Raw genomic sequence first — 25,309 nt, forward strand, 5'->3', positions numbered from 1 at the left:
CAAGTACAGCCCTGTGACCAAAGTGTTACTTTTGAACAGAATTGCAAGTGGACAGGTCAATAGTTTTAATAGCAACTGACTTACACAAGTGCAAGAAAAAAATTCATGGCAGCCATCTTAGCTGAAATATAGGAATAGGCTTTGTTTATCAAAAGTACATAATACCTTAGAAATAAAAATTGCTTCATAAATCAGTGTGGTTTCTGAATCATACTAAACAGATATGGAAAAATTCAAATATGATCAGTTTGTTAGCATTGTAGAATTCCATAACAGCCAAGCTGTGCTGAATTAGAGTGATTGTATTGATCTGTTCAGTTTCTGAATTGCATTAAAAGGAGACCTGCAGCATTAAGTAAAAACATTTATTAAGAAATTCATGTGATTCCTTCTTAAGCAAGCATACATTGAAGCCTTTGATGCTTCAGTTCATTGAGAATTAATCATGGTAGGCTACTGAGTTTTCCCTCATATCCTTAAAGCTAAGTCCAAATATTTGTATAAGCCTTTAGATTTGACATTGAAGGAAATCCTTTTGAGTTGCTTCTTCTTAACTCCTATTAAGAATTCTACAAAAATTGACTGTGTTTAATGACAGGATGTCTATCAGAGACATAAACCACCGTGACTGGTATAAGTTTTTTAGGTTCAGAGTAAATGTGATTGGGCAGCCATGTGCTGTCTTTCACATAAAAAAGCAAAGGAACCAAAGTACACATATGAGAGGAGTGAAAATTATCCACCTTTCAGTTCACATTAGTGCATATATGGCTCTGTTTCTGGAAAGGAACCAAGTTTGACAGAAAATTGTTTGAAACTAAGTATCCCAGCAAGGGAAGTTGAGTGAGGCTTCAGTTTATTTCATGAAAAAAACCACACATAAAAACAGCATCACCTTGCTGTGTGAATTGGGCAGGTATGTTAATAAAAAAAACCATGGCTGTTATCGTGCATTTAGCTTGATTCTGAGATGTCAATTGTGAAACCATGTAGATACTGACTTGGCCACGGTAGTCCATGCTCTTGTTACATCCCGTTTAGACTACTGCAACATGCTCTACGTTGGATTGCCTTCAAAGACTGTTCAGAAGCTGCAAATAGTCCAATGCACTGCAGCCATGTTGTTAACTGGGCTGTCGCACAGGGAGCATACAATCCCCCTGTTGTGGCAACTCCACTGACTGCAGATGTTAAAAGTAACTATATACACATTCAGTATAGCAAATACTAATTGAAAGTGAAAATGTTAATTTTTTTAGTCAATTATTTTTTTAATTTGATGTGATATCCCCTTAAAATAGTTCTGGTACTGATTTTTTAACTAATAATTTGTAGTCAGTGCTATACTAGATTGTATTGGATTGTAGGCTCATATTTCAGCTCTAGGTGACCTTGAACCAGTCACTACAGTGGTTCTCAACCTGGGGTCCCCAGATGTTTTTGGCCTACAACTCCCAGAAATCCCAGCCAGTTTACCAGCAGTTAGGATTTCTGGGAGTTGAAGGCCAAAACACTTGGGGGCCCACAGGTTGAGAACCACTGAGTCACTAGCTCTCAGACTAATCTGCTTCGTAAGTGTTACAAGAACATATAAGATGGCCGTATTGGGGGGGAAAGAAAATAAAGGAAATAAATAATCAAGAAGTTTGTTTTTCCAATATTGATGTATTTAGAAGTGGAAACAAAAACTTTCTGAAAAATATGTATTCCTCATATGGCTACGGACACCTGACTAAACAATCTGGAACAGTATTATGCTTCTCTAGATATGAAGCATCGTCCAGATGATTTGAACTTTCAGCACTAACATACCCAGATCTGCTTTTCTTCACATAGTTCTTTCCTCATTGATTTCCCCAATGTCTAAAAGCACTTCCAAATAGAGATAAAGAAGTGCTTTGTACTAAAGAATGTTCATTCTGGATAGTGGACAAGGGCTTGACTCATTACGGGTGGTTCTTTCAGTATTACTTCTGTAGGATACATGCCTGAATGAGATGTCAGACTTGTAGGACAATGTAAGTCTGAGATGGGAAACATGTATCCTTACAAGTGTGATTAGCTATCTTAACTCCTCTGAATGCCAACCAGCATGTCAATATGCTGTGGAGGTGTCCCTTGGAGGACCATGGATTATTGTGGTGGAAGAATTAGTTGATTGCTGCACAATTTCATCTTTTTCTTCCATGCAGTCCAGGTGATTAAAAAGGGTCAAAAATGTGTCCTGAGTTAGATGTCTTGTAGACTGGCTTGTCAGGAAGATCACAACCACTGAACAATGTATTCCTATAGAAATTCACTGTACCTCTGCTTCTTGCCATGGCGATTACAACATATGCCAGATGAAAGTATCAAAGATCAGAATCTAAAGCTTCCTGTGCTACATACTGAGAATTATATTTTGTAACCTTTCCGATTCCTTCTCCAGGAAATTGAGTGACATATACTTAGGATAGAATGTTTCTATAGTATAGTGACATAGGAGTAGCATTATAATAGACATTCTTAAAAAATACTGTGTAGAACTAATCTTAATATGAACACCTTATTATAATACCATCTTTTCTTCCCCTCTGTGACCTTGAGATGTGGATAATTTTGCAGAAGTGTCATAAGACTGAAATGTTTTTCTTAGGTGATAAGCAACGTTATAATCTCACTTAGGAGAATTGACATTTTAATATTGCCTGTCCAAGGGCTGAGTTTAAATTGTATTATTTGTCCATTTCAGGATTCCCTTAACATTTAACATTTTGTAGCACTAAGTGTAAGGAATGCTTGTACTTCGAACTCTACATTCCATTGTCTCTTATTTTGTATGTAGGACTGATATGTTACTGGGGAAACTAAAGTGCATGGTTATGGAACCAAGGTTTTGACTAGTATAGTAATGCAGTACAAGAAACAAATATGGAACATGTGCAATCGACATTTGGAATGGCCTGGTCTATGTACTTGAAATATATGATTTTAATGTTTTATTAGGTGTTTTAAGTCTTATGTTTCATGTTTTAAATGTCTTTTATCTTATGATTAATTGTCCTATTGATTTAATGCTTACTTATATGGTGTTGATTGTGATTTGGTGTATGTTTGTAAGGCATTGAATTTTGCCTCTATTTCTGTGTAAACTGCTTTGAGTTCCCCCAGGGGTGGGAAAAGTGGTATACCAATACTATAAATAAATAAATATTCAAGTATATGCCAACAAATTCAACCAACGTAACTTAAAAGAAAATGCCTTTAGAATACTTTTTAAATTTTATTTTATATAGATTGAATATCTTTATCAAAATGTATTTGACATCTTTTGAAATCAGTGTTTTTAAAATTGTGATAAAAATGTCAGACTATGACTGAATGATTATATTTGAAAGAAACCCTTTAAAATAGAGCAGTTGTCTAATACAGTATAAAGGGTTTTTTCTTTTCTTCTATTCCAATGAATAAGCCTTAATTTTCACTTTCAAAAATCAAAGAAATTGTAACAACTCTTTTAAATATATATGCAGAGCCCATAGCAGTTTCAGGATATTGGATGTATTGTTTGCAAAATCAAATGAGTGCCATATCTCAGGAAACATATCTGTCCTGTTTCCCCTCTATCAACTTTACAGTTAACGGTTAATTTTTCATGTACTGTAGTGCCAGACATTACAGCCTCTTTCATTGGTTTGGAAATGGTAGCTTTTTAATTAATTAATGAAAGCTGATAGTAAAGGTAAAGGTTTCCCATGACATTAAGTCTAGACATGTCTGACTCTGGGGCGGGGGGATAGAGGTAATGCTCATCTCCATTTCTAAGCCAAAGAGCCGGCATTGTTCATAGACAGCTCCAAGATCTTGTGGCCAGCATGACAGCATGGAGCACCGTTACCTTCCCTCAGAAGCAGTACCTATTGATCTACACACATTTGCATGTTTTCAAATTGCTAGGTTAGCAGAAGCTGGGGCTAACAGCGGGAGCTCATCCTGCTCCCTGGATTCAAACTGCTGACCTTTTGGTCAGCAAGTTCAGCAGCTCAGTGGTTTAACCCACTGTGCATCAGGGGACCCATTATGAGAGCCAATTGTGAATAAAAATGCAACCTATTCCATAGAAGTTGAAGTCATGGCTTTTCAACATCTTTTGATATTTGTTAAGACAATACAATAAGTCAGAAAACATCATACCATAAATATGTGTATAAGTTGAGGGCAGGTTATGGTGTTATGGGGCCAAAAATTAGGGATTTTGCTATGATCTGTGGATAAGATCAAGGGGTTAGTTAAGGATATGTAACAAATACTTTCCTCTGTTTTAAAAATGCATAAAGAGAGCATACTTAGGAACTGCCCTGAGTCGCCTGATGGCTGAGAAGGCGGTATACAAATACAATAAACAAATAAATAAATAAATAAATAAACAAATAGGTCATACAGAAGGAGAGAATCTTCTAAAATATAACTTTGAAAAGAAAAGTATTATTTTTTTGAAGTCCTTATTTGTATAGAACATTTTTTTAAATGATACTAGCATGTACCAGCACGAAGACACTGAATAGTTAGGACATATTTTCCCCTCACATGGCTTTCAAGTTATAAAATATTAATGGCATTCTTAAAATAAATATCTGAAATGGATGCAAAAAACAATTGAAGGAATCATGACCTAGCTTCGTAATTCTTTCAGATTTTAACCACCCTTTCTGTTTTTTAAAAAAGCGATTGTAGGGGCAATATATAAAATACAAATCAAGTATCCCTGATCCCAGTTGTCTGGGACCAGAAGTGTTTGGATCTTTTTTTCCCTTGCCTCAGTTTTTTAAATACTTATATTTGCACGCACACACACACACATGCAATGAGCTATCTTGGAGTCTAAACACAAATTGATTTATATTTCAAATACACATACCCCGAAAAGCAATTTTATTCAGTATTTATAATAATTTTGTGTGTGAAACAGAGTTTGTGTATATCAAACCATCCAAAAGCAAAAGTGTTATTATCTCAGCCACCTATGTGAACTATTTTGGATTTGAGTATATTATATATTGGATTTCTAGATAAGGGATGTGTGCAATAGTTGCATAACCAAGAGAAATTAATATTTCAGAGTCATGCTCTACAGGTTCCAAATTTTGATTAAAATTTGGAGAAATAGGTACAACATTAAACTAATATAGTAGATTTTGACTTACAGTATTGCGGCGTGGTAGATATATTCCAATCAAATTTCATGTTTAGAAATTGATGAATTTCATAAACAAGCATGCAAACAAACTGGTTGCTATAACAATGAAAACACATTGGTTTACAATTATATAATACCCTTTATTCAACAAAGAAACATAATCCAAACATTTTGTCATGCATACCACGTGCCCATTGCTCTGCCAAACTCATGTTTGCTTACACAGATATATTTTAGTTTTCTATACACACCTACTGAAATCACTTAATTGGAATGTAATCTCTTTATGTTTAACTTTATGTAAGTGTTCAGTGCTTTCAAAAAGGTAAAAAGGTATTTCTACATAATATGGACATAATGTCCATGTTTTTGATTGTCATTAAATTCATTAAATGAGATAAGTGAGGCACTGCATACTGTTATACAGATGAGTGCAGAGCATTGTGGTAAGAGATACAATAGAAGAAACCTTGGGATCTTAGTCTAATGACCTTGAACAAGTTAATGGTAATCTTTTTTACTTAACATATATACTCAAACATAAGCCAAGTTTTTCAGTCTTTTTAGGGACTGAAAAAGTCCACCTCGGCTTATATTCGAGCCAAGGTATAAGCCAGGGTGGGAGGCTGAAGGAAAAAAGCTCTGAAGCTGGCTCCATGGAGCAAGCTGGGGAAGCAAGAGGAGACTGCTGTTACCTCTGGTCCTCCACTGGTCTGCTCCATGGAGACACCAGGTCACTGGTCAGTACAAGGGAGGGAGGGGGGCACACTGCATGTGCCTCAGCACACCCTGTCTGTCTCTCATCATTTTAACATGCCGAGCTGGAGGGTGGGCGCCTGTACTAAGGAGGAGGCAGTGGTGCCAGTGGAGGAGGCCATGGAAGCGCTGGGCTTCTGTGAAGGAAGAAAAGAAGGAAGGAAGGGAGCTAACAAGGCAAAGCAAGAAGGCAAGAGGCAACGAAGGAGGGAGTGAGGGAGGGCAGGAAGGGATGAGAAAGGGAGCGTAGTCTGGTGTAAGCACATTGAAAACATCTCTTGGAAGCAAGAGGTGCATTCACTGTATTTTTGCAAGCCTGCAGGAAGGCAGAAGCTTGGGCCAGGCCACACCCCCTTTCTCATCCCTTCCTTTCCTTCCATCCTCCCTCGCTGCTTCTTGCCTTCTTGCTTTGCCTTGTTAGCTCCCTTCCTTCCTTCCTTCTTTTCTTCCTTCACAGAAGCCCAGCGCTTCCATGGCCTCCTCCACTGGCACCACTGCCTCCTCCTCCTCCTCCCTCCCTCCCTCCCTCCCTCCCTCCCTTCCCGTCTTCCTGTCTTCCTGTCTTCCTGTCTTCGTAGAAGCCCAGTGCTTCCATGGTCACCTCCACCGGCAACACTGCCTCCTCATTCGCCGGCTCCCCCTCCTCCTCGGTGCAGGCACCCAGCCTCCAGTGCAGCATGTTAAGATGGTGAGAGACAGGGTTCCCTGGGGTACGTGCAGAGTGCTCCCTCACCTCCCTTGCCTTACCAGTGCATCAAAACAGCAGTGCTTCAGAAGTGTTTTTCAGTGGCCAAAATACATATCTACTCTTCCACAAAACACCTTGTTCTTTATCATACACTCAAGAGAAAACTATGAGGTAGTAGACTTTGATAAAATAACATATTTGGTTCACTCACAACCTTCATGTGTTCAGCATACACAGGTATAAAACCTATCTGTCCAGTTTCAGATCTAGATGGCCATCTGTCTGGGGTGTCTTGCTTGTGCTTTTGCTACATGAAGGCAGAAGGGGGTTGGACTACATAGCCCAAGGGGTTTTTGATGGCATTTGTTCTAATGGCTTGTTCTTGGGCTGCCAGAATCAGGCCCTCTGTCTCCTTTTTCAAAGTTCCATTTGTGAGCCACAACCATGTTTTTTCTTTGTCAATTTGGCTCTCAATTTTTCCCAGGAACTGTCCATGGAGAGCCTTCTTTTGCCAGATTACTCTTCTGCATTGGATTGTGTTTTTATGGTATTCACTCTTTGACTTTTGCACTTTAAGCAGTTTACTACTATTGACTTCCCTCAATGTTGGTTTTTGACTTTCACATAATGTGTCAGTGCATGTTTCTCTTTTTCTACCATTTGTTTCACTTGCAGAAGCCCTCTGCCTCCTGATTTTCTGGGCAGGTAAACTCTGTCGACATCACTACGCAGGTGTAATGAGTAGTGGATTGTCATTAGTTTTCTTGTTTTTCTGTCCAGATCATCCATCTATGCTTGTGTCCAGTTCACAATTCCAGCAGTGTATCTAATGACGGGGATGGCCCAGGTAGCTTTGATTGTTTTTCCGTCATTTAATTTTTTCTTCAAAATCTTTCTGACTCTTTGGATATATTATTTGCTGACCATATTTTTCACATGTCCATGCTTGATATTGTCCAACTGTAGTATGCCCAGATATTTATAGGCTTCAGGCTGATTGCATTTTATGGTTTGTCTGTTTGGCATCTCTATGCCCTCACTCTGAGTAATTTTCCCTTTCTTTAATGCCACTGTGGCACATTTGTCTAGGCCGAACTCCATACTGATGTCAGTGCTGAAGATTCTGACTGTGTTGGTCAGTGACTGGATTTCAGTTTCTGAATTTCCATAAAGCTTTATATCATCCATGTACAGAGAGTGGGAAATCGTTGGTTGATTTCTTGCTCTTTGGTAGCCCAGGTTTGTTTTCTGTAGAATTACTGACAGTGGGATCATTGCAATGATGAACAGCAGTGGTGACAGTGAATCGCTCTGGAAAATTCCTCTCTTGATGTTAACAGTTTCATAGCTTTCATTGCCTATGAACAACTCAGTTTTCCATTGTTTCATTGCATTTTTGGTAAATTTTCTAATATTTTCACAAACCCCGATGACATCTAGATACTTGATAATCCAACAATGTGGCAGTGAGTCAAATGCTTTTTTGTAATCAATCCACATTGTATAGAGGTTTGTTTTGCAGCTTTTGCAATTCTCCAGTATCATTTTGTCAATTAGAAGCTGATCTTTCTTGCCCCTACTTCTTCGTTCATTGCCTTTTTGTTCTACTGGCAAGATGTTATTTTCCTCCAAATAATCCTGGATTTGATCAGCTATTATGCCTGTCAGCAGTTTGAACATTGTTGGCAGGCATGTTATTCGCTTGTCGTTTCCTGTATGATCCCTTTTGCTGGATCTTTCTATATCAAATATGTCTTCCCAGTTGTTATCCATTTACTGATGTTTCCAGTTTGCAGCACCTCATTGAATTGTTCGGTCATTTTTGAGTGCAGGCTAATCAGATATTTAAGCCAAAATCCGTGCAATTGATCATTGCCAGGTGATGTCCACTTCTTGACTTTCTTCACTCTTTCAGTGATCATTTCTGTTGTTATTTCCAAGGTTCTCATTTTATTCTCCGAAAATTTATTTTCCAAGTCTTTTATCCACTCAGCTTTTTTGTTGTAACCTTTTTCTGTTTCCCACAGATCTTTCCAGAATGCATTTGCAGCTGTTTTTCTGGTTTTTCATTTTTCACAGCCACCTACTGATTTAGACTCTAGTAGAACTACCTCTGATCAGATTGGAAGAGTTGATTTTGTTTGTATTGGATGACTCTAGTTTCATATCGCTCAATTTTACTTTATCTTCTTTATTCTTATTGTTGTTATTGAGTTGGGTGGCCATCTGTCAGGAGTGCTTTGGTTGTGTTTTTGCTGCACAAAGGCAGAAAGAGGTTGGACAAGATGGCCCAAGGGGTCTCTTCCAATTCTTTATTAGTATTAATATTATTATTGTTATTATTATTAGTGAGTCTGGGTTGCCATCTGTCAGGGGTGCTTTTGTTGCATGGAGGCAGAAGGTCCTTGGACTTGATGGTCTTTGAAGGTCCCTTCCAACTCTCTTGCTGTTGTTATGGCTGGATGGCCATCTGTCAGGGGTGCTTCGATTGTGCTTTCCCAGGATGAAGGCAGAATGAAGGGGATGGAACTAGACGGCTTTTAGAAGTCCCTTCTAATTCTAGGATTCTATGAAAGGAGTCCTAGTTGAACACGAGCCAACGGCAAGGTACATCAGTAATCTGTAATCTAGGCTGTGTTATTAGGAGAAGCCCGAGAGAAGGGAAAAGAACTGATATGACAATTCACCTCGGCTAGTTTTTAAATTGCTTTTAATGATAATTATTTAATGCAATTGTTTATTTTAACTTATTGTACAATGTTTAGTATTGTCTTTATTTGAAAGTTTAATGGTTTTTTGTTATATAGGCATTGAATGTTTGCCTGTTACTATGCTGGAAGTCACCCTAAGACCCCATGGGGAGACAGGGTGGAGTACAAATATATTATTATTATTATTATTATTATTATCATCATTATTATTGAGTTATTGTTGATACCATATTGTTTTGTTGACCCTCCTTTTCTACTTACAGAACTAGCTTACTGTTTTTCTTCGAAAAATTGTAACTATTCAGAAACATTTAACCTACCGATCCCTCAGTTAATGTAATTTTATTGGTATCTATTTTATTTTTGAAATTTACCAGTAGCTGCTGCATTTCCCACCCTCGGCTTATACCCAAGCCAAGAAGTTTTCTCAGGTTTTTTTTGTGGTAAAATTAGGTGCCTTGGTTTATGCTCGGGTCGGTTTATACACGAGTATATACGGTATTTCAAATACATTTCCTTTTTTTGCTGAAGATTTTTGTAAATGTTTTCTACCATTTTATAACTTGGAAATAAGTGACAAAGGTAAAAAACAAACAAACCTTAGGATGTGTCTGAAATCAAGTCAGTCATTATTCATTGCAAAAGGCCCACAATCTTCTAATCTAAAGTCAATCACAATTCTGACATTCGCATGATAGTTTCTTGCATACTCTGATTTTTCAGTTCTTCTTTAACGTGATAATCTCTCCCCAGTATCCTCCCGAATATCTCTTCAGATTTGCACATTAATTGTACTAAAGGAAGAAAGTGTGTAGATGAAACATCTCTTCTGAGATTTTAACCTTCCCCCCTCCTATTTTTGAATCATACGCAAATTTAGCACATACAACTTATGCTCCTTCATTCAAGTCATTTATATTACAACCATGGGTCCAGGACAGAATCCTGCAACATCCACTTGTTCTTTTTCTACAGTATCAATAGGAACTGTCAGGGAGCAGTCTTTAGATTTACCTATCGGCCAGCTACCAGTGCACGCAACAGTAACATCATCTAGCCCACATTTTACCAGCTTGTCCTAAAGAGTATCATTGGGAACCTTGTCAAAGGCTTCCAGTATTTGAGATACACTGTACATTTCTCTCATCTCTTAAGCTTGTAGTTCTGTCATGTTCTAATTCTGTTTACACTGTATTTGTCTCATCTGTTAAACTTGTAGCTATGTCATGTTCTAATTCTGTTTTAAAAAATCTCTTCGAAAGAGAAAACATTTCATAAGAGATACTTTTATAGGCTGTTCCTCTTCCCAGTTTAGATCCTGATGGGGCATAGAAATCATTCTCCCAGTATTTTCCAGAATCTTTTTGTTTTTTTCTTTTCTCTTTAAACAGAAGTTAGTGACTTTTCTTTGTAAACAATTTTCTCTGCCTTTATTCCTCTAGTTTATAAAGGAAAATTTAGTAATATTTTATATTTGCTGTATGTATATAATCTCGTGTAACAGAGATTATTTGTCATAAAAGACTATATAAGTGTTTGAATTGCTTAACCTTATTCTATTCTGTTAATAACTTTATTTTATTGGATACTTATTTTGAAAATCAAAAATAAGATTGCTGATCTTCTACAGATTTTCAAAAGTGTGAGAATGTAATCTCAGTCATCAGCTATTATTTGTCTGGTTCATATTGTTACATATAAGGAGGCTCCATTCAATTATTTAACCATTAGCCATTAAATTTGAATGCACTCATACAGGTGCAAAATATTGAGAGGCTCCAATTTTGAACTGGTTCCAGTTGAAATGAGAAGATAATATCTCTCTTCCTACAGTATCCCTTGTGTATCAGAAAAGTAGGCACCTTATATTAAATGGTGTTGGAGCCTTCCAAGGGCTGTAAAGTTGGGAGGGAGTAAAGGAATGATGTGAGTACTCTAATACTCATTAGATGAATATCTTTCAGGGGTTCTGTAGGTGAGTATTTCTGTATGGTAGAAGGTGAAATGGTCCTTGTGTTTTCTTCCAGTTCTTTGATGCTATGATTCTTTTATTCAATTGCCATATTAGATTTTAGGTCTGATATAATAACCCACTAACTTCCCATTTAACTGAAGTCTGCCATTTTTGTACTGAAAAATCATTTGAAAAATGAAAATGGTGGAGATTCCTTTTTGAAATTAGTGCTGACATGAGAACCAAAACATGTATTTATGGTAATTAAATTTTTAAAAATTTGAGTTGCATTCAATTTTGTGGACTGAAACACAGTCAAACATTGCAAATCAATGGTGGTACTCTTCCATATAAATTTCTGTTCTCAAAAACATGGTTGTGTATAAAGAAAATATTTTGGGGAAGCAACCTGTATGATATTACAGTAGTCTCTCGCTTATCCAACCTTCCTTCATCCAACATTCTGTTTCATCCAATGCAATCTGTCCGGATCCACAACTGTTTCAATATATTGCGATGTTTTGGTGCTAAATTCGTAAATACAGTAATTACTACATAATATTACCATTATTGAACTGCTTTTTCTGTTGATTTGTTGTAAAACATGATGTTTTGGTGCTTAATTTGTAAAATCATAACGTAATTTGATGTTTAATAGGCTTTTCCTTAATCCCTCCTTATTATCCAACATTTTTTCTTATCCAACATTCTGCCAGCCCATTTATGTTGGATAATCAAGACTCTACTGTGCTTTGTATAGAAGGTGATATAGCAAGAACATTTTTGTTGTTTTAAATTGTTCACTGCAAAACATTTCAATTTTAAATTACTCTTCTACAAATAACATGTAAATATTCACAAGAATTACTTTAGAACAAAATAATATATCTACTTGACTAATACCAAACATAAGTGTGATAATGTCTATTTATAGTATGTTATGGCTGAGCATGAAAATTTTTCTTTTTAGATCAAATCACCAGAGATAAAATATCAGAAAGTGACAAGGAAAAGCAGAAGGAAAAGAAGAAACATAGGTTGATGTCAGAAATTAAGAAAGAGAATGGAGAAATGAAATTATTTCAGAAGGGTAAGCTTGCTCAATAAAACTTCTTCCATATACATGATACTGTTTTTCCATAAATAATTAGATTATTTAATAATCCTGCTTGGATCAAACTTTATTTTAACATTATGGTGAATAGGATTCATAATTTCACTTTTGATTATGTGCTGAAGGAAGACAAATGTTAGATGGCAGAATTCTCTGTAGAGAAATGCATTGCTTTGTACCTTGATATAAACTTAAAACTGTGGTGTTTATCAAAGTTAATGAAGTAGTTGACTTCTTGTTTCATATAGTATTAGTGACAAACACAGACGTGAACTCTTTGGTCATTGCAGAGTTTGTTTATACAGTATCCAGCTTCCTGCAGGTCTCACTTTCCTTGTGTGCTCCCCCCATTGCCATTTAGTGTCCATGGAAAGTGGGATGTGCCCATTCTTTAGTAGCATCCTTTAGCTGGTAACAATTACAAGTATGTAGGAAAATAGACTATGGCTACACAAGAATTGAGTGACCATGTTATGATATCTGTATTTTGTTAGCAGCACTAGGTCACAGTCTGTTTCTAAGCCCATTTTTAAAGTGACAGATTTAATATGTAGAACTCTGAGCAACATGGAATCAGGTTACCGTGAAGAACACCTTCAAGTCATTTTCAGCTTATGGTTGATGGGGACCTTTTGTAGAGTTTACTTCAAACTGGTTATGTAATAGCTTTTCTAGAGAAGCTCATCCAGTGTTTCATGTTATTTTTCAGGTAATTTTTAAATAGAATCTTAGAATTAGAAGGGAACATAAAATCAATGTATTCCTAACTTCCTGCCATGCAAGGATGTAAACTAAAGTTCTAATGCCTGTTTTTCTCTTTCTGTTTACTAAGCTCCAAAGACTCGATAAGCAGGCTGCTTGCTTTGCTCTCAATTAAATCATTTAGCAAAGCACCCTCTCCCTTAGACCATTCACTCAAGGAGATCACATGCTCAAAACCAAAAATCACCCATCCAGGTCTTCAGGTAGTACACTGGCCCCCAAAGCACAAGCTCAGCTTCTCTTTCTCCTCAGAGACTTTAATATTCAGCCATGCATTTTAGATAACTTCTAGTTTGTGGTTTTTAATTGTGATAAAAAAACAAAGTGCTAGTGTTTTTTATAGTTAAAATAATACAGTGTTTTTATAGTTAAAATAATACAGTTAATTCAGAAGTGGGAGAAAGCCAAAGGCTTGAGGGAATGCCAAAGTTTGCAGAATTACAAAAAGAATTATTGTAGAAAGGATTAAGAGGTGTATCTCTTATAGAGTATCGAAATGTTGACAATGACTTTTGAAAGAAAAAGTGGATGGATCAGGAGGAGAAAAGGTAACTTAGCTGAGTGAACAAAACAGTGAAGAGAAGCATCTTAGTATGTCACAATTTGTTATGCTTCTATCCTTGTCTTATAGAGTTGGATTTTTCTGGTTCTTATGTATTTCAGCAATGACTCCTTCTAATAATTTACATTTATGTTATGTTTTTCAGCTTGAGCTTTTAGATACCTAACATACACACACCAATAAATAAAACGGTTCACTGAAGAATGTATTTACTTCATGATATGACCAGAAATTAATTGAACAGATCTAGATTTCTTGTGTGGCTTAGTCAGCAGCAACAACAACAACAATTTATTTGTAGACCTCCCTATCTCCCCGAGGAGACTCAGGGCGGTTTCCAACATGTATGGCAAACATGTAATGCCAAAAGGGAAAGAACCATTCAAACAAATAATAATAATAATAATAATAATAATAACACTTTATTTGTACCCCGCTACCATCTCCCCAAGGGACTCGGTGCGGCTTACATGAGGCCGAGGCCGAACACAACAATACAAGCAATAATCACAACAATACAAGCAATTAAAATAAGAACATAGACAATAAAAATATAACATTATCAATAATACAACATACCATTAAAACTGTGGGAAGGCCAAATGTAAAATTAAAATTGGAAATAGTGCTGAAACATGGATGAAAAGGTGATAGTGGCGTTTGTGGAAAGACATACGAGCAGACCTAAAAAATGTAAAGTGTTTTAGAGGGACAAAGTGCTATGGGATCATTATTCCGGGAAGGCACACTGGAACAACCACGTCTTCAAGCTCCTCCTGAAGACTGCCAGGGTTGGGGCCTGCCTGATGTCCTTAGGGAGTGAGTTCCAGAGTCGAGGGGCCACCACTGAAAAGGCCCTCTCTCTCTCGTCCCCACCAATCGCGCCTGCGATGCTGGCGGGATCGAGAGCAGGGCCTCTCCAGATGAACGAAAAGAACAAATTACACCAGGACAAACCCATCTTAAATAATATAAAAGCAACCTAACTCTAAACTTAATAACAGACAAAGTAACTGATGATAACAACTTAACCTATACAGATATAACAGAATATAAATTTAACATTAAATAAAAACAATTAAAACAATAGCTAAAACTTTATAAAAGGATTGTGCAACAACTAGTGGGCTGAAGTCAGTTCCAGTCTCTAGACAAGGTTTAACATATCTAGATGAGAGGATAAGTCAGGCATATTAGTCTTCCTCCTCTCCATATGCCAAAGTGCACACGTGGGCTTTCAGCAGTTTTTTGAAAGCGAGGAGAGGGAGCAGTTTTTAATTCTTTTGGGAGGGAGTTCCAAAGGAAGGGAGCGATCACGGAGAAGGCCTGTCTCTCGTTCCCACCAGCTGTGCTTGAGATGGGGGTGGGACTGAGAGCAGGGCCTCCTCCGCAGATTACAAGGCTCGGGCTGGTTTGTATATGGAGATGCGTCTCAAGGTATGGGTGCAGCTGATGCACTAGTTTTAACTGTGCGAAGGAAATCCATTAATTTAGGCCTTTTACTAAAACTAAGATATTGTAGTAGTTCTCTTAACTTTTAGTTGCATTTCTGTTGCAGTTATGTCTGTAAGAGTTTTTCATCTGAGGTATGTAAAAAACCACAAGTGGAGGTTTTCCTGAAAATAACAAAATAAATTGAGATTAATTATTTTACTCACAAATGAGAAGGATTCATTACCATTTTCTCTATCTACTTGTGTATTCATAAAGCATCTTTTTACTTGTGATGAAAATTAAGATTAACTTGATGAACCTTGCCTTTTTGCATGCATTACTTCACACACCTCATTTAGGCTTGGTAATTATGATGGTATGCATACAGTTCATCAGGCAAGAAAACGGATTAGCTTGAACTCCAGCTATACTTTCTAATAAATGATCAAGAATAAAACTATCATTCCTACACTTCAAGTGGACTTCCAGTACACCTAGTCTTACTTGGCATATAGGTTTTTTATTACCTTTGTGTGCCTTCTCATAAAAATTAAAATAAATATCTTTCTTTTAATAGGTGTGAAGGAAAAACCAAAAAGCAATGCAGAAGAACTGCAGATTAAAAAAGTAAAGAAGAAAAAGAAAAAGAAACATAAAGAGTGTGAAAAAAGGAAGCGTCCAAAAATGTACAGTAAATCTATTCAGACCATCTGCTCAGGAATGCTTTCTGATGTTGAGGATCAAGACTCCAAAGGCATTGTTGATAATCACCTTAAGGATTTCAATGGGAAAAATTTGGATCCCAAGAAGGATTCTGAGCACAAGGTACCAGAGAACAGTGAATTTCCATTTCTCTCACTAAAGGAGCCACGGGTTCAAGACAAACTGAAAAGCCTAGATACATTGGAGTTCAGACAGTTCATTCATATTGAACACCAGCCTAATGGAGGAGCTTCAGTTGTCCATGCCTACAGTAATGAACTCTCCCACTTGTCTCCTGTGGAGATGGAGAGATTTGCGGAGGAATTTGTGGGTCTGGTTTTCCGTGAAAATGAAAACTGTGCAGCTTACTATGTAATGGGAATTGTTCATGGCGCAGCTACTTATTTACCTGACTTTTTAGACTACTTTTCATTTAATTTTCCCAATTCACCAGTGAAAATGGAAATTTTGGGAAAGAAAGATATAGAAACAACAACTATGTCAAATTTTCACGCTCAGGTAAGATATTTTTAACATTTGACTTAATGCTCATATCTTTTTTCTTCTGTATAAATAAAATATGCTAAACAGGAGAATGCTTGGCAAGTTAACTATGTTAGCATTTTCTCCAGTCTACAGTGTTGCTTGAAGAACAGAAATATTTTTTTTCCCCTGGCTGTTGCTGTTACGTGATTTCAAGTCATTTCTGACTTACATTGACCATAAGACAAACCTTTCAAGCAGTTTTCTTTGTAGAATTTGCTTAGAGAGAGTTTGCCTTTGCCCTTTCGGAGGCGGAAAGACTGTCACTTTCCAACTGTTACCTACTGAGTTTCAATGGCTGAGTGGACATTTGAATTTTGGTCTCCATTAACACTCAAACTCCTACACCATGTTCATTGTCATACTGCAGTAATATCCAAAATGTGCTGGGACATGCTGGTATGCTTGGTAGAACATAAAAAAACCAGAATAGTTTACCTGCTATCTTATAATTCATTGCATGGGCTATGGCTGCTTCCAGACAGTGTATGACTGGGGATGGGGTACTTTATGTGTCGCATGCAAAAAAATTGTTCTTTCATACCTGATGTACAGAGAGCACACTCATAACAGTGATTTGTGGAGAAACAAAGCAGATGACTCCTGAATATGGATACTCTTACTGCAATGTAATACCTGAAATTGAATAAGATAACAGGATTTCTCTGTATGTTTTGTCTTCCCAATTGTAAGGTGAGATGTGCATGGAGCACACCAATGGGTGCTTTGTATCGGTTGGTTGAATTTGAACCTTTCATGGGCTGAATTAAGTCCATGGACTGGAGGTTTCCCTTTGCCCTTTATAAAGATAACTGCTTTGAGACACGTCAGTTCCTCTAGTTTTGTATATAGTTTCATTCCTTGGCTATTGTAACTAGGAAGTGAGATGTTTTACTGTTATTGTTTGAAAATTAACAGTTGCCAGGCATATTTTTGGAGAAACTTTCTTATAATTTTTGAATAGTGTATACTTTTGTGGGGGAAAGGGTGTTGGGGAAAATAATGCACGGAGGAATGATTTAAAACCTAAGAATTACAGAATCAGAGTTGTAAAGAATCACAAAGGTCATCTACTCTAACCCCCGGCGATGCACGAAGACACAATTTATTTTATTATTTTATTTATTTAGAAGTTTTATATACCAGTCTTCTCACCTCCAAGGAGGGTCTCAGGCCGGTTCACAACATGTGTTCATATACAGTAATATACAAAACAGCAATTAAACAACAACAATTAAAACTCATCCAACTTCGCTTTGTAGACCTTAAAGCAGGGGTCCACAAACTTTTTAAGCAGAGGGCCAGGTACAGTCCCTCAAACTGTTGGAGGGCTGGATTATAATTAGAAAAAAAAACATGAATGAATTCCTATGCACACTGTAAATATCTTATTTGTAGTGTAAAAAACACTTAAAAACAATACAATAATTAAAATGAGGAACAATGTTAACAAATATAAACTTCTTAGTATTTCAATGGGAAGTGTGGACCTGCTTTTGGCTGATGAGATAGGATTGTTGTTGTTGTTATGTGCTTTCAAGTAGTTTCTGACTTAGGTCGACCCTGAGCGAGGGCCAGGTAAATGACCTTGGAGGGCCGCATCTGGCCCTCGGGCCTTAGTTTGAGGACCCCTGCCTTAAAGAATAAGAGTTCATACCACCTTCAGATACAGAATCATAGAGTTGAAAGAGATGTCGTGGGCCATCCAATTCAACCCCCTGACAAGAAGAAGGAAAATCTTATTCAAAGCACACCTGACAGATGGCCATCCAGCCTCTGTTTAAAGAAGGAGCTTCCACCACAGACATTTTATCATAATTATTGTCTTTCTTGGATGCAATCTAACATGTCAGTATCTTTGTTGATGCCTAGAACTGGACATAGCCTTCCAGTAAAACTGACTAAAATAGAATAAAACGATACTGATAATTTCCTTGATCTGGACACTAGACCCCTGCTGATGGAGCCTCGAATTACATTTACTTTTTTAATTGCAGCATCATGTTGCTAACTCACATTTAGCATGTAATAATAACAACAGTTACTCACTTCACTATGGGTAGTTTGCTGAGACACTAAGATCCCTTTCATTCATACTGCTTTCTATCAAGGCTCCACCTATCCAATTTTTGTGCATTTTACTTTCTATTTATTCCTGTTGAGTTCCTTTGGTTAATTTTGAGTCTCTTCTGTAATCTGTGAAGTATCTTTTAAAAAATCCATATATGAGAAAGGATCAGAGAGAAGACTGGTATTTGCATAACTAATAAACCAGCCCTTATATTTTCAATTAATTCGTCCATTAATTTGTCGGGCATTGAATGTTTGCCTTTTATGTTTGGAATCTGCCCTGGGTCTCTTTAGGGAGATAGAGCGGAATATAAAGTTTTATTATTATAGTTTTTTTTATTATTATTAATGTGTTCCATAGCCTGTCTAACCTCTGAGAAAGTGGCAAGTCTTAAACACTTTCTAATGATATGGAGTATCTAAATGTGCTACCAAACATAAATACACAATCAATTACTTATGAGAAAGAGACTCATTTGTTTTATAGAAAATGGATTGTAACTGTAATTGTTGGTGGTGAAAAAATAGACAGGCAAGCTGGAAAACAATGGAGACCATTTGCATTTGGTTTCCTGCCATTTAGAAATTGTAGAAGGCTCCCAGAAAAGAAAGAAATTGTACTTTAAAAGTATAATAGGCCAGAGTTAGTGCATTCTAAATTTAAATATGCTACTCATTTATTTATTTTGGAAGTGAATCTGAATTCATTTTTATATTCAGATAAACAGGTTAAGATTTGCATTGCTTTAAAAATAATACATTTTTCTGATGCTGTAAATCAAAAAAGTTTTACTATGGACTAGAACTAACAAAAAAGACGAAAACAATATATGCAGTCAGTATGACAGAACCAAGCCTCTAAATTAAACATCTGCCAATTTGATATCATTGTCAAATTATCTAATATTCATGCTTGAAAAATAGGTTACATCTTCTAATAGATCATCTAATTTTTTAAAGCAGACTTTACAGCAAAACCATTGTTGAATTTTTGTTGCAGGGTAGGAGGACTTCCTAAGAGGAAAGAAAGTCCTTTATATGTTAATTCCCATTTCATAGTTGCCTTTGATTCTATTCCTGTATACACACCACTTTTACGGTGAGGCTGGGTTTGCCAGGTTCGTTGTCAAATAGCATTAATAGAACAGAGATTTCAAAATGCCCCCTTTCTTATTTTAATATAAAAGATATGATTAATTTGGATGTAATCCTTCTAGTATTTATATTATTACATCACTCTTTTGTCTGCTGCCTGGTGTTGATGAGGACTTAATTGCTCCTTCATCAGTATATTTCCTGTTTATGGTGATTCCATGTGTTTAGGAAATTAAATTACCTGCTTTCAATATCATTTAACAAAAAGTTTACATGCACATTTCTTAAACAGATTAATGAATTAAACTTGGAAGTTTATGATTTTTATAAGTTGCAATTTGTGATAGACCATTCTTTGTTCCTATCTATGCAATGACTATACAGTATATGATTTCCCTCTTGCATGTAGCTGTTCTTATTGAGTGGTTTTGGGTTTTATAAATGTGAACAGCTAATTATCTTTTTCCAAATTACTGTTAAACTGTCCCTTGTTGAAGGTGATCAGTTCATTTCATGACATATAAATGCCCTAGTAATAGAGATGGTTAAGTCATGGTAGAATCTGACTGTTCTGTTTTTGCCTTTAAACAGCTGAATGAAATGTCTGCATGCAACTCATTTAAAAACATAAATATTGACTCTTATTGTACCAGGCTTCTCTAGCACATAGCTATGAATTTCGGCTTTGCATATAGTGCAGTGAAATGATTAAAATATCTCTGGTGATGGTAACATTTCAGATCACTTAATATTTAGACGAACAGATAGTAGTAAGTACCATAGTTCATTCTGAAGTCTCAGTTTTGCATATGCTTAATTTATTATTTATTTATTTATTTATTTATTATGTATTAATGTAATACAATTATCTGGTTGCTCCTGACACGATAAATAAATAAGTTCTTGATTTTGGGACCCCATAGCTTGATCAGTGAGCCAGCTTGTTGTAGTGGTTTTGAACATTGGGATGCGGGGGGGACGGGCACCACTTTAATTGCCATGGCTCAATGCTATGAAATTGTGGTATTTGTAGCATCATCATCATCATCATCATCATTATTATTATTATTATTATTATTATTTACAGTATTTATATTCCACCCTTCTCACCCTGCAGGGGACTCGGGTCGGATTACAATGTACACATATATGGCAAACATTCAATGTCAAAGACACACAACAGATATAGACATACAGTCAGAGGCTATTTAACTTTTCTGGCCGCCAGGGGAGCTGTCACTTTTATTGTCCATCTGTGACACAGATGAAGGACTTTTCTGGCCGCCAGGGGAGCTGTCACTTTTATTGTCCATCTGTGACACAGATGAAAGACTTCCACATTCCCCACATGCTTCTGCTGGAGTGCTTTGCTGGAGTCTTATGGCTTCATAAATTAGTCAAAATAGCCTCCCCACACATAGGTGGTACCTAATTCTCCTACTTGACAGATGCAACTGTCTTTCAGGTTGCAAAGGTCAACAACAAGCTACACAATTGGTCAGAAACTCACTTCAACCCGGGCTGGCTTTGAACTCATGACCTTTTGGTCAGAAGTGATCTTAATGCAGCTGACACTCAGCCAGCTGTGCCACAGTTCTCTGCGTTGGCAGAGAAGGCTAAAAATCTCACAAAACTACAACTCCCATGATAGTATAGCATTGAGCAATGGCATTTGAAACTAGGTCATACTGTATTAATTCTACATTGTTGATGCAACTTTTGGACTCTGGAGGGTAGGTTGTTCAAAAAATGCAACAGATCTATTACACAGAGTTCTCTTATTTGGCAGAAATGTTCAAAAGCTAATCTTATTAAGGATGTGCAAGAACTTTTTTTTTAATATTAAAAACCTCTTTTTTCTCTTCATCTGCTTTTTTGTTAATAAGTCTTTGTTTTCGTCCTCAGCATGTATGTGTTCCCTTCTCTTTACTGGTGGTGGAGGCAGAACTGATTCTGTCTGTTGCCTTCTAATGATTTTCCATGTTCATGCTATTTCTGCAACATGTTACGTTTATTCCATTTATCTGTTTTGAAATTTTAATTCGGCATTTCTGAAGTGACTTTCATATATCCGGAATAAATAGTAATTGCATAATACTCTGTTTACACAGATGCCTTATATGTTTCATGCTATTCATATAAACAAAGCATGCCACATATCAACAAGATTATTTTATTATTTAAACCACTTTTATTCTGCTATTAAGCTAAAAAGCCCTCAAAGTGACTTACATTGAATCAGTAAACAAGACATTCTCTGCCCACAGGTACATAATTTAAAATAATTGACATGGGGAAAAAAATGGGGAGGAAGAAAACTTGGTCACCAGTATTTAATTATAGACCTTATAATAACTGGATGGAATGGAAAACAATTCCAGGCAAAGAAGAGCTGGTTTCTTGAAATGCTGCTTTCCATTACCTTCTGATCTAGTTTAATGATATATGCTGTATGTGGGTTAATGTCAAGGGCACTGTAAATTAGGCATGTCTTTCATGAAATATATACAAAACAGGGGAAAAAACATGGGTTATGGTGAATTTCTTCCCTATAGTAAAGGTAAAGGTAGTCCCCTGACATTAAGTCCAGTCATGTCTGACTCTGGGGCGTGGTGCTCATTTCCATTTCTAAGCCGAAGAGCCAGCGTTGTCCGTAGACACCTCCAAGGTCATGTGGCCGGCATGACTGCATGGAGCTTTCTTCCCTATAGGTACATCATATATTTCCCATCCCTCTGTAGAAAGATATCATAATAGTACATTCACATGTTGAGAAATCATGCCTTTGTTGGTGTAAAAATCTCATGATCTAGCAATTTGATATCATTGCAATTTCTTATTTTGGGAGAAGTGTAATTGTTTGCTTTTGACAAAATATGAGAATTTTATGAATTTTGACTAATACAGGTAAACCTCAAATCACTAAGTAGATGTTACTTCTGTAACCAAAATTTTGTCACTGGGGAAGAAATAATATGGAAAGAATGTTCACATAATCTAAAAAAGATGAGCAATTCAATATGTTTCAGGAAACTTTGTATTAATTGCTAACAATATGCACATATGAACTTAAATGACCATGTAACTGAAGTTTTGCATAAGTAAACAAAAGCATTTTGAACTTTTGTAGACCACTTGAATGGTTCTAACAAAATGCAAACATATCTGCTTTGTCTCCCCTCCCCCTTTTATAGCATAGATCTTCCCGCTAAATGAGCACAGTTCTTTGAGATTTCATTGCAGGACTCAAGTTTTGAATCAGGGAAAGCGTTAACTGAGCTGGGAGTGAGTTTTAGGATTCACCACAGTCACTTCCTGTCTCTTGTCTATTGGTTTCTCTTTCCTTTGCCAGTAGAGATAATCTGTTACTACAGATAGGAAGCTGATTCATCATTACAGCATCAAGCCTTGTGGGTGGGCTCGCACTACTGGGAGGCTTTCCTTTTCCACTGCGTGGAAAGAATGAGAAGGAACCCAATTCTAGCTCTATGTGCTCCAAAAGCATTGGTAAAAAGAAACTTCTTTCTCAGAGGCTTCATTAACTCAGACATACCTGTAATGTCTTTTACTAATCTGACTCATTGATTTTACATGCCAGTACTTCTTAAATTTTTATGGTAAGCATTTGGTAATGCCACAATTAGTTTTAGAGATCTTTATACAGCTTTACAATTTAAGCAAATCCTTTTAATATATCTAAATAATAATAATAGTAATAATAATAATAATAATAATAATCTTTATTTATACCTCACCACCATCTCCCCGATGGGGACTTGGAGCGGCTTACATGAGGCCAAGCTCAAACAACAAAATACAATAAAATACAACCGAAAACGCAAACCAAAAATGCAAACAAAGCACAACATCATAATTGCATAAAACATATAAATAAATAACAATATAAAATTACAATAACACAATCACAATAATAGTGGCGGGCTACATGTACTGATTAAAAGAGAGACTCACTAAAATTGGTTAAAAACTCGGGCGAGAAAACGAATTGGAGGAGGACTCATTATAGCGGGGATTGTGGGATCAACTTTCCCATAGAGGGGAGGGGGGATGTGTACTCCAATGACAAAGACGTTGAGGCTAATCAATAGTGCGGCATTGAATACCTACTCGCCAAAGGCACAGCGGAAGCATGTATCCAAAGTTTAAAGCATGTATCTGAAGTTTACATGGAAAAATAACACATTGCAAACTTTGATTGGAAGATTAATTAGTCAAAGATGGTTGTAGGATTTTCTGAGGCAGAAATAAGTTTATATAAACACAAACTGAATGTGTTTAAGAACAGTTTTCCTTTCTCATGCCAAATGTGGATAAGCTGCTGGTCAAAATACCATTATATGTTGTTCTGTGGGAAACAGAATGAATAGCTATAGGGTATGTTTATGCCTATAAAAAAGATTTGATAGTCAAAAAGAGGAGGGAAGAAAGAAAAAAAAATCTTCCCTTGAATAAGTATTGAAAATAATGATAACAAGTGATTTTAATCAATAGACATGCTAATACTTAAACATTCGAAGTAATTGCCATTGTGATTATTTTTAAGTTTAAAGATTAATCCTGCGGCTGTGGTCTGTCCTGTGTTTTGTATTTTTATTTCCGTTCATAATAATCTATGAAATTATAGGCTTGCATCAGGCAGAATATATAGGATTATATTGGTTTATAAATTGATTTTATTTATCGTGTCAGGCAATTGAACAGTTGTATTACAGTTTTGACAGAAGAAACAAACAAACATGCAAAAAACACAGAGTTTGCAAGCTTGGTAGTTGATTAAATGTCCTTTGACCAGTATCTGGCCACCTGAAGTGCTTCTGGTGTTGCCGCAAGAAGGTCCTCCATTGTGCACGTAGCAGGGCCCAGGCTACATTGCAGCAGGTGGTCTGTAGTTTGCTCTTCTCCACACTCGCATGTCGTGGACTCCACTCTGTAGCCCCATCTCTGAAAGTTGGCTCTGCATCTCGTGGTGCCAGAACGCATCTGTTCAGCGCCTTCCAAGTCGCCCAGTTTTCTGTGTGCCCGGGGGGGGGGGGGGTCTCTCATTGGGTATCAGCCATTGATTGAGGCTCTGGGTTTGAGCCTGCCACTTTTGGACTCTCGCTTGGTGAGGTGTTCCAGCGAGTGCCTCTGTAGATCTTAGAAAACTATTTCTTGATTTAAGTCGTTGACGTGCTGGCTGATGCCCAAACAAGGGATGAGCTGGTGATGTAAATTGATGAAACCACTTAATAGATTGTGCCATCGATGAACTTTTTTAGTGTAGTGTCAATTTGATTCTGTCATATGAAAATAGTTCAGTTGGGAAAATTGTGACATATCATAAAAGTAACTGTCTTTTAATCCTTTCTTAAATAAATGAGAGATGGAAAAGTTCCTGGAGCCTAGGGACTAATGTTCTTCCTCCAGACTTACCATGGACCACAAAATGCAAGAGATCAAAATGTTCAGATTGGTTTTGAGTATGCATGTTGTTAAACTGAGTATTCTGTGTCAGTACTGAGTATAGTTCTAGGCCTTCTCAAGTGGTAAATGTTGCAGCAAATGGTATACAGCATCCCAGTCTTTTTGCTGAGAGAATCCAGCATTGTCTCATAGTTCTTATGATAAAACTAGGTTAATAACTAGTTCTGCAAGAGTATCCCTGGCTGGTGATCAAATTCCTCATGACTATTGTATGGGTCCCCTGAATTGATGCCCACTTCCTTCAGGAAGGAAGTAGAA

At 36.7% G+C, this 25,309-nt stretch overlaps 1 protein-coding gene across 1 annotated transcript in view; it reads left to right on the forward strand.

Moving 5' to 3' along the window:
* RSBN1L (round spermatid basic protein 1 like) overlaps positions 1-25,309 on the forward strand; it is a 38,954-nt gene that overhangs the window by 5,096 nt on the left and 8,549 nt on the right. Inside the window, exons 2-3 of the mRNA XM_060778316.2 lie at positions 12,256-12,375; positions 15,735-16,378. Of these exons, the coding sequence (XP_060634299.2) occupies positions 12,256-12,375; positions 15,735-16,378 (764 nt within the window). The remainder of the gene's footprint in view (positions 1-12,255; positions 12,376-15,734; positions 16,379-25,309) is intronic.

Source organism: Anolis sagrei, chromosome 5 (genome assembly GCF_037176765.1).
Source record: "Anolis sagrei isolate rAnoSag1 chromosome 5, rAnoSag1.mat, whole genome shotgun sequence".
Taxonomy (NCBI): Eukaryota; Metazoa; Chordata; class Lepidosauria; order Squamata; family Dactyloidae; genus Anolis; species Anolis sagrei.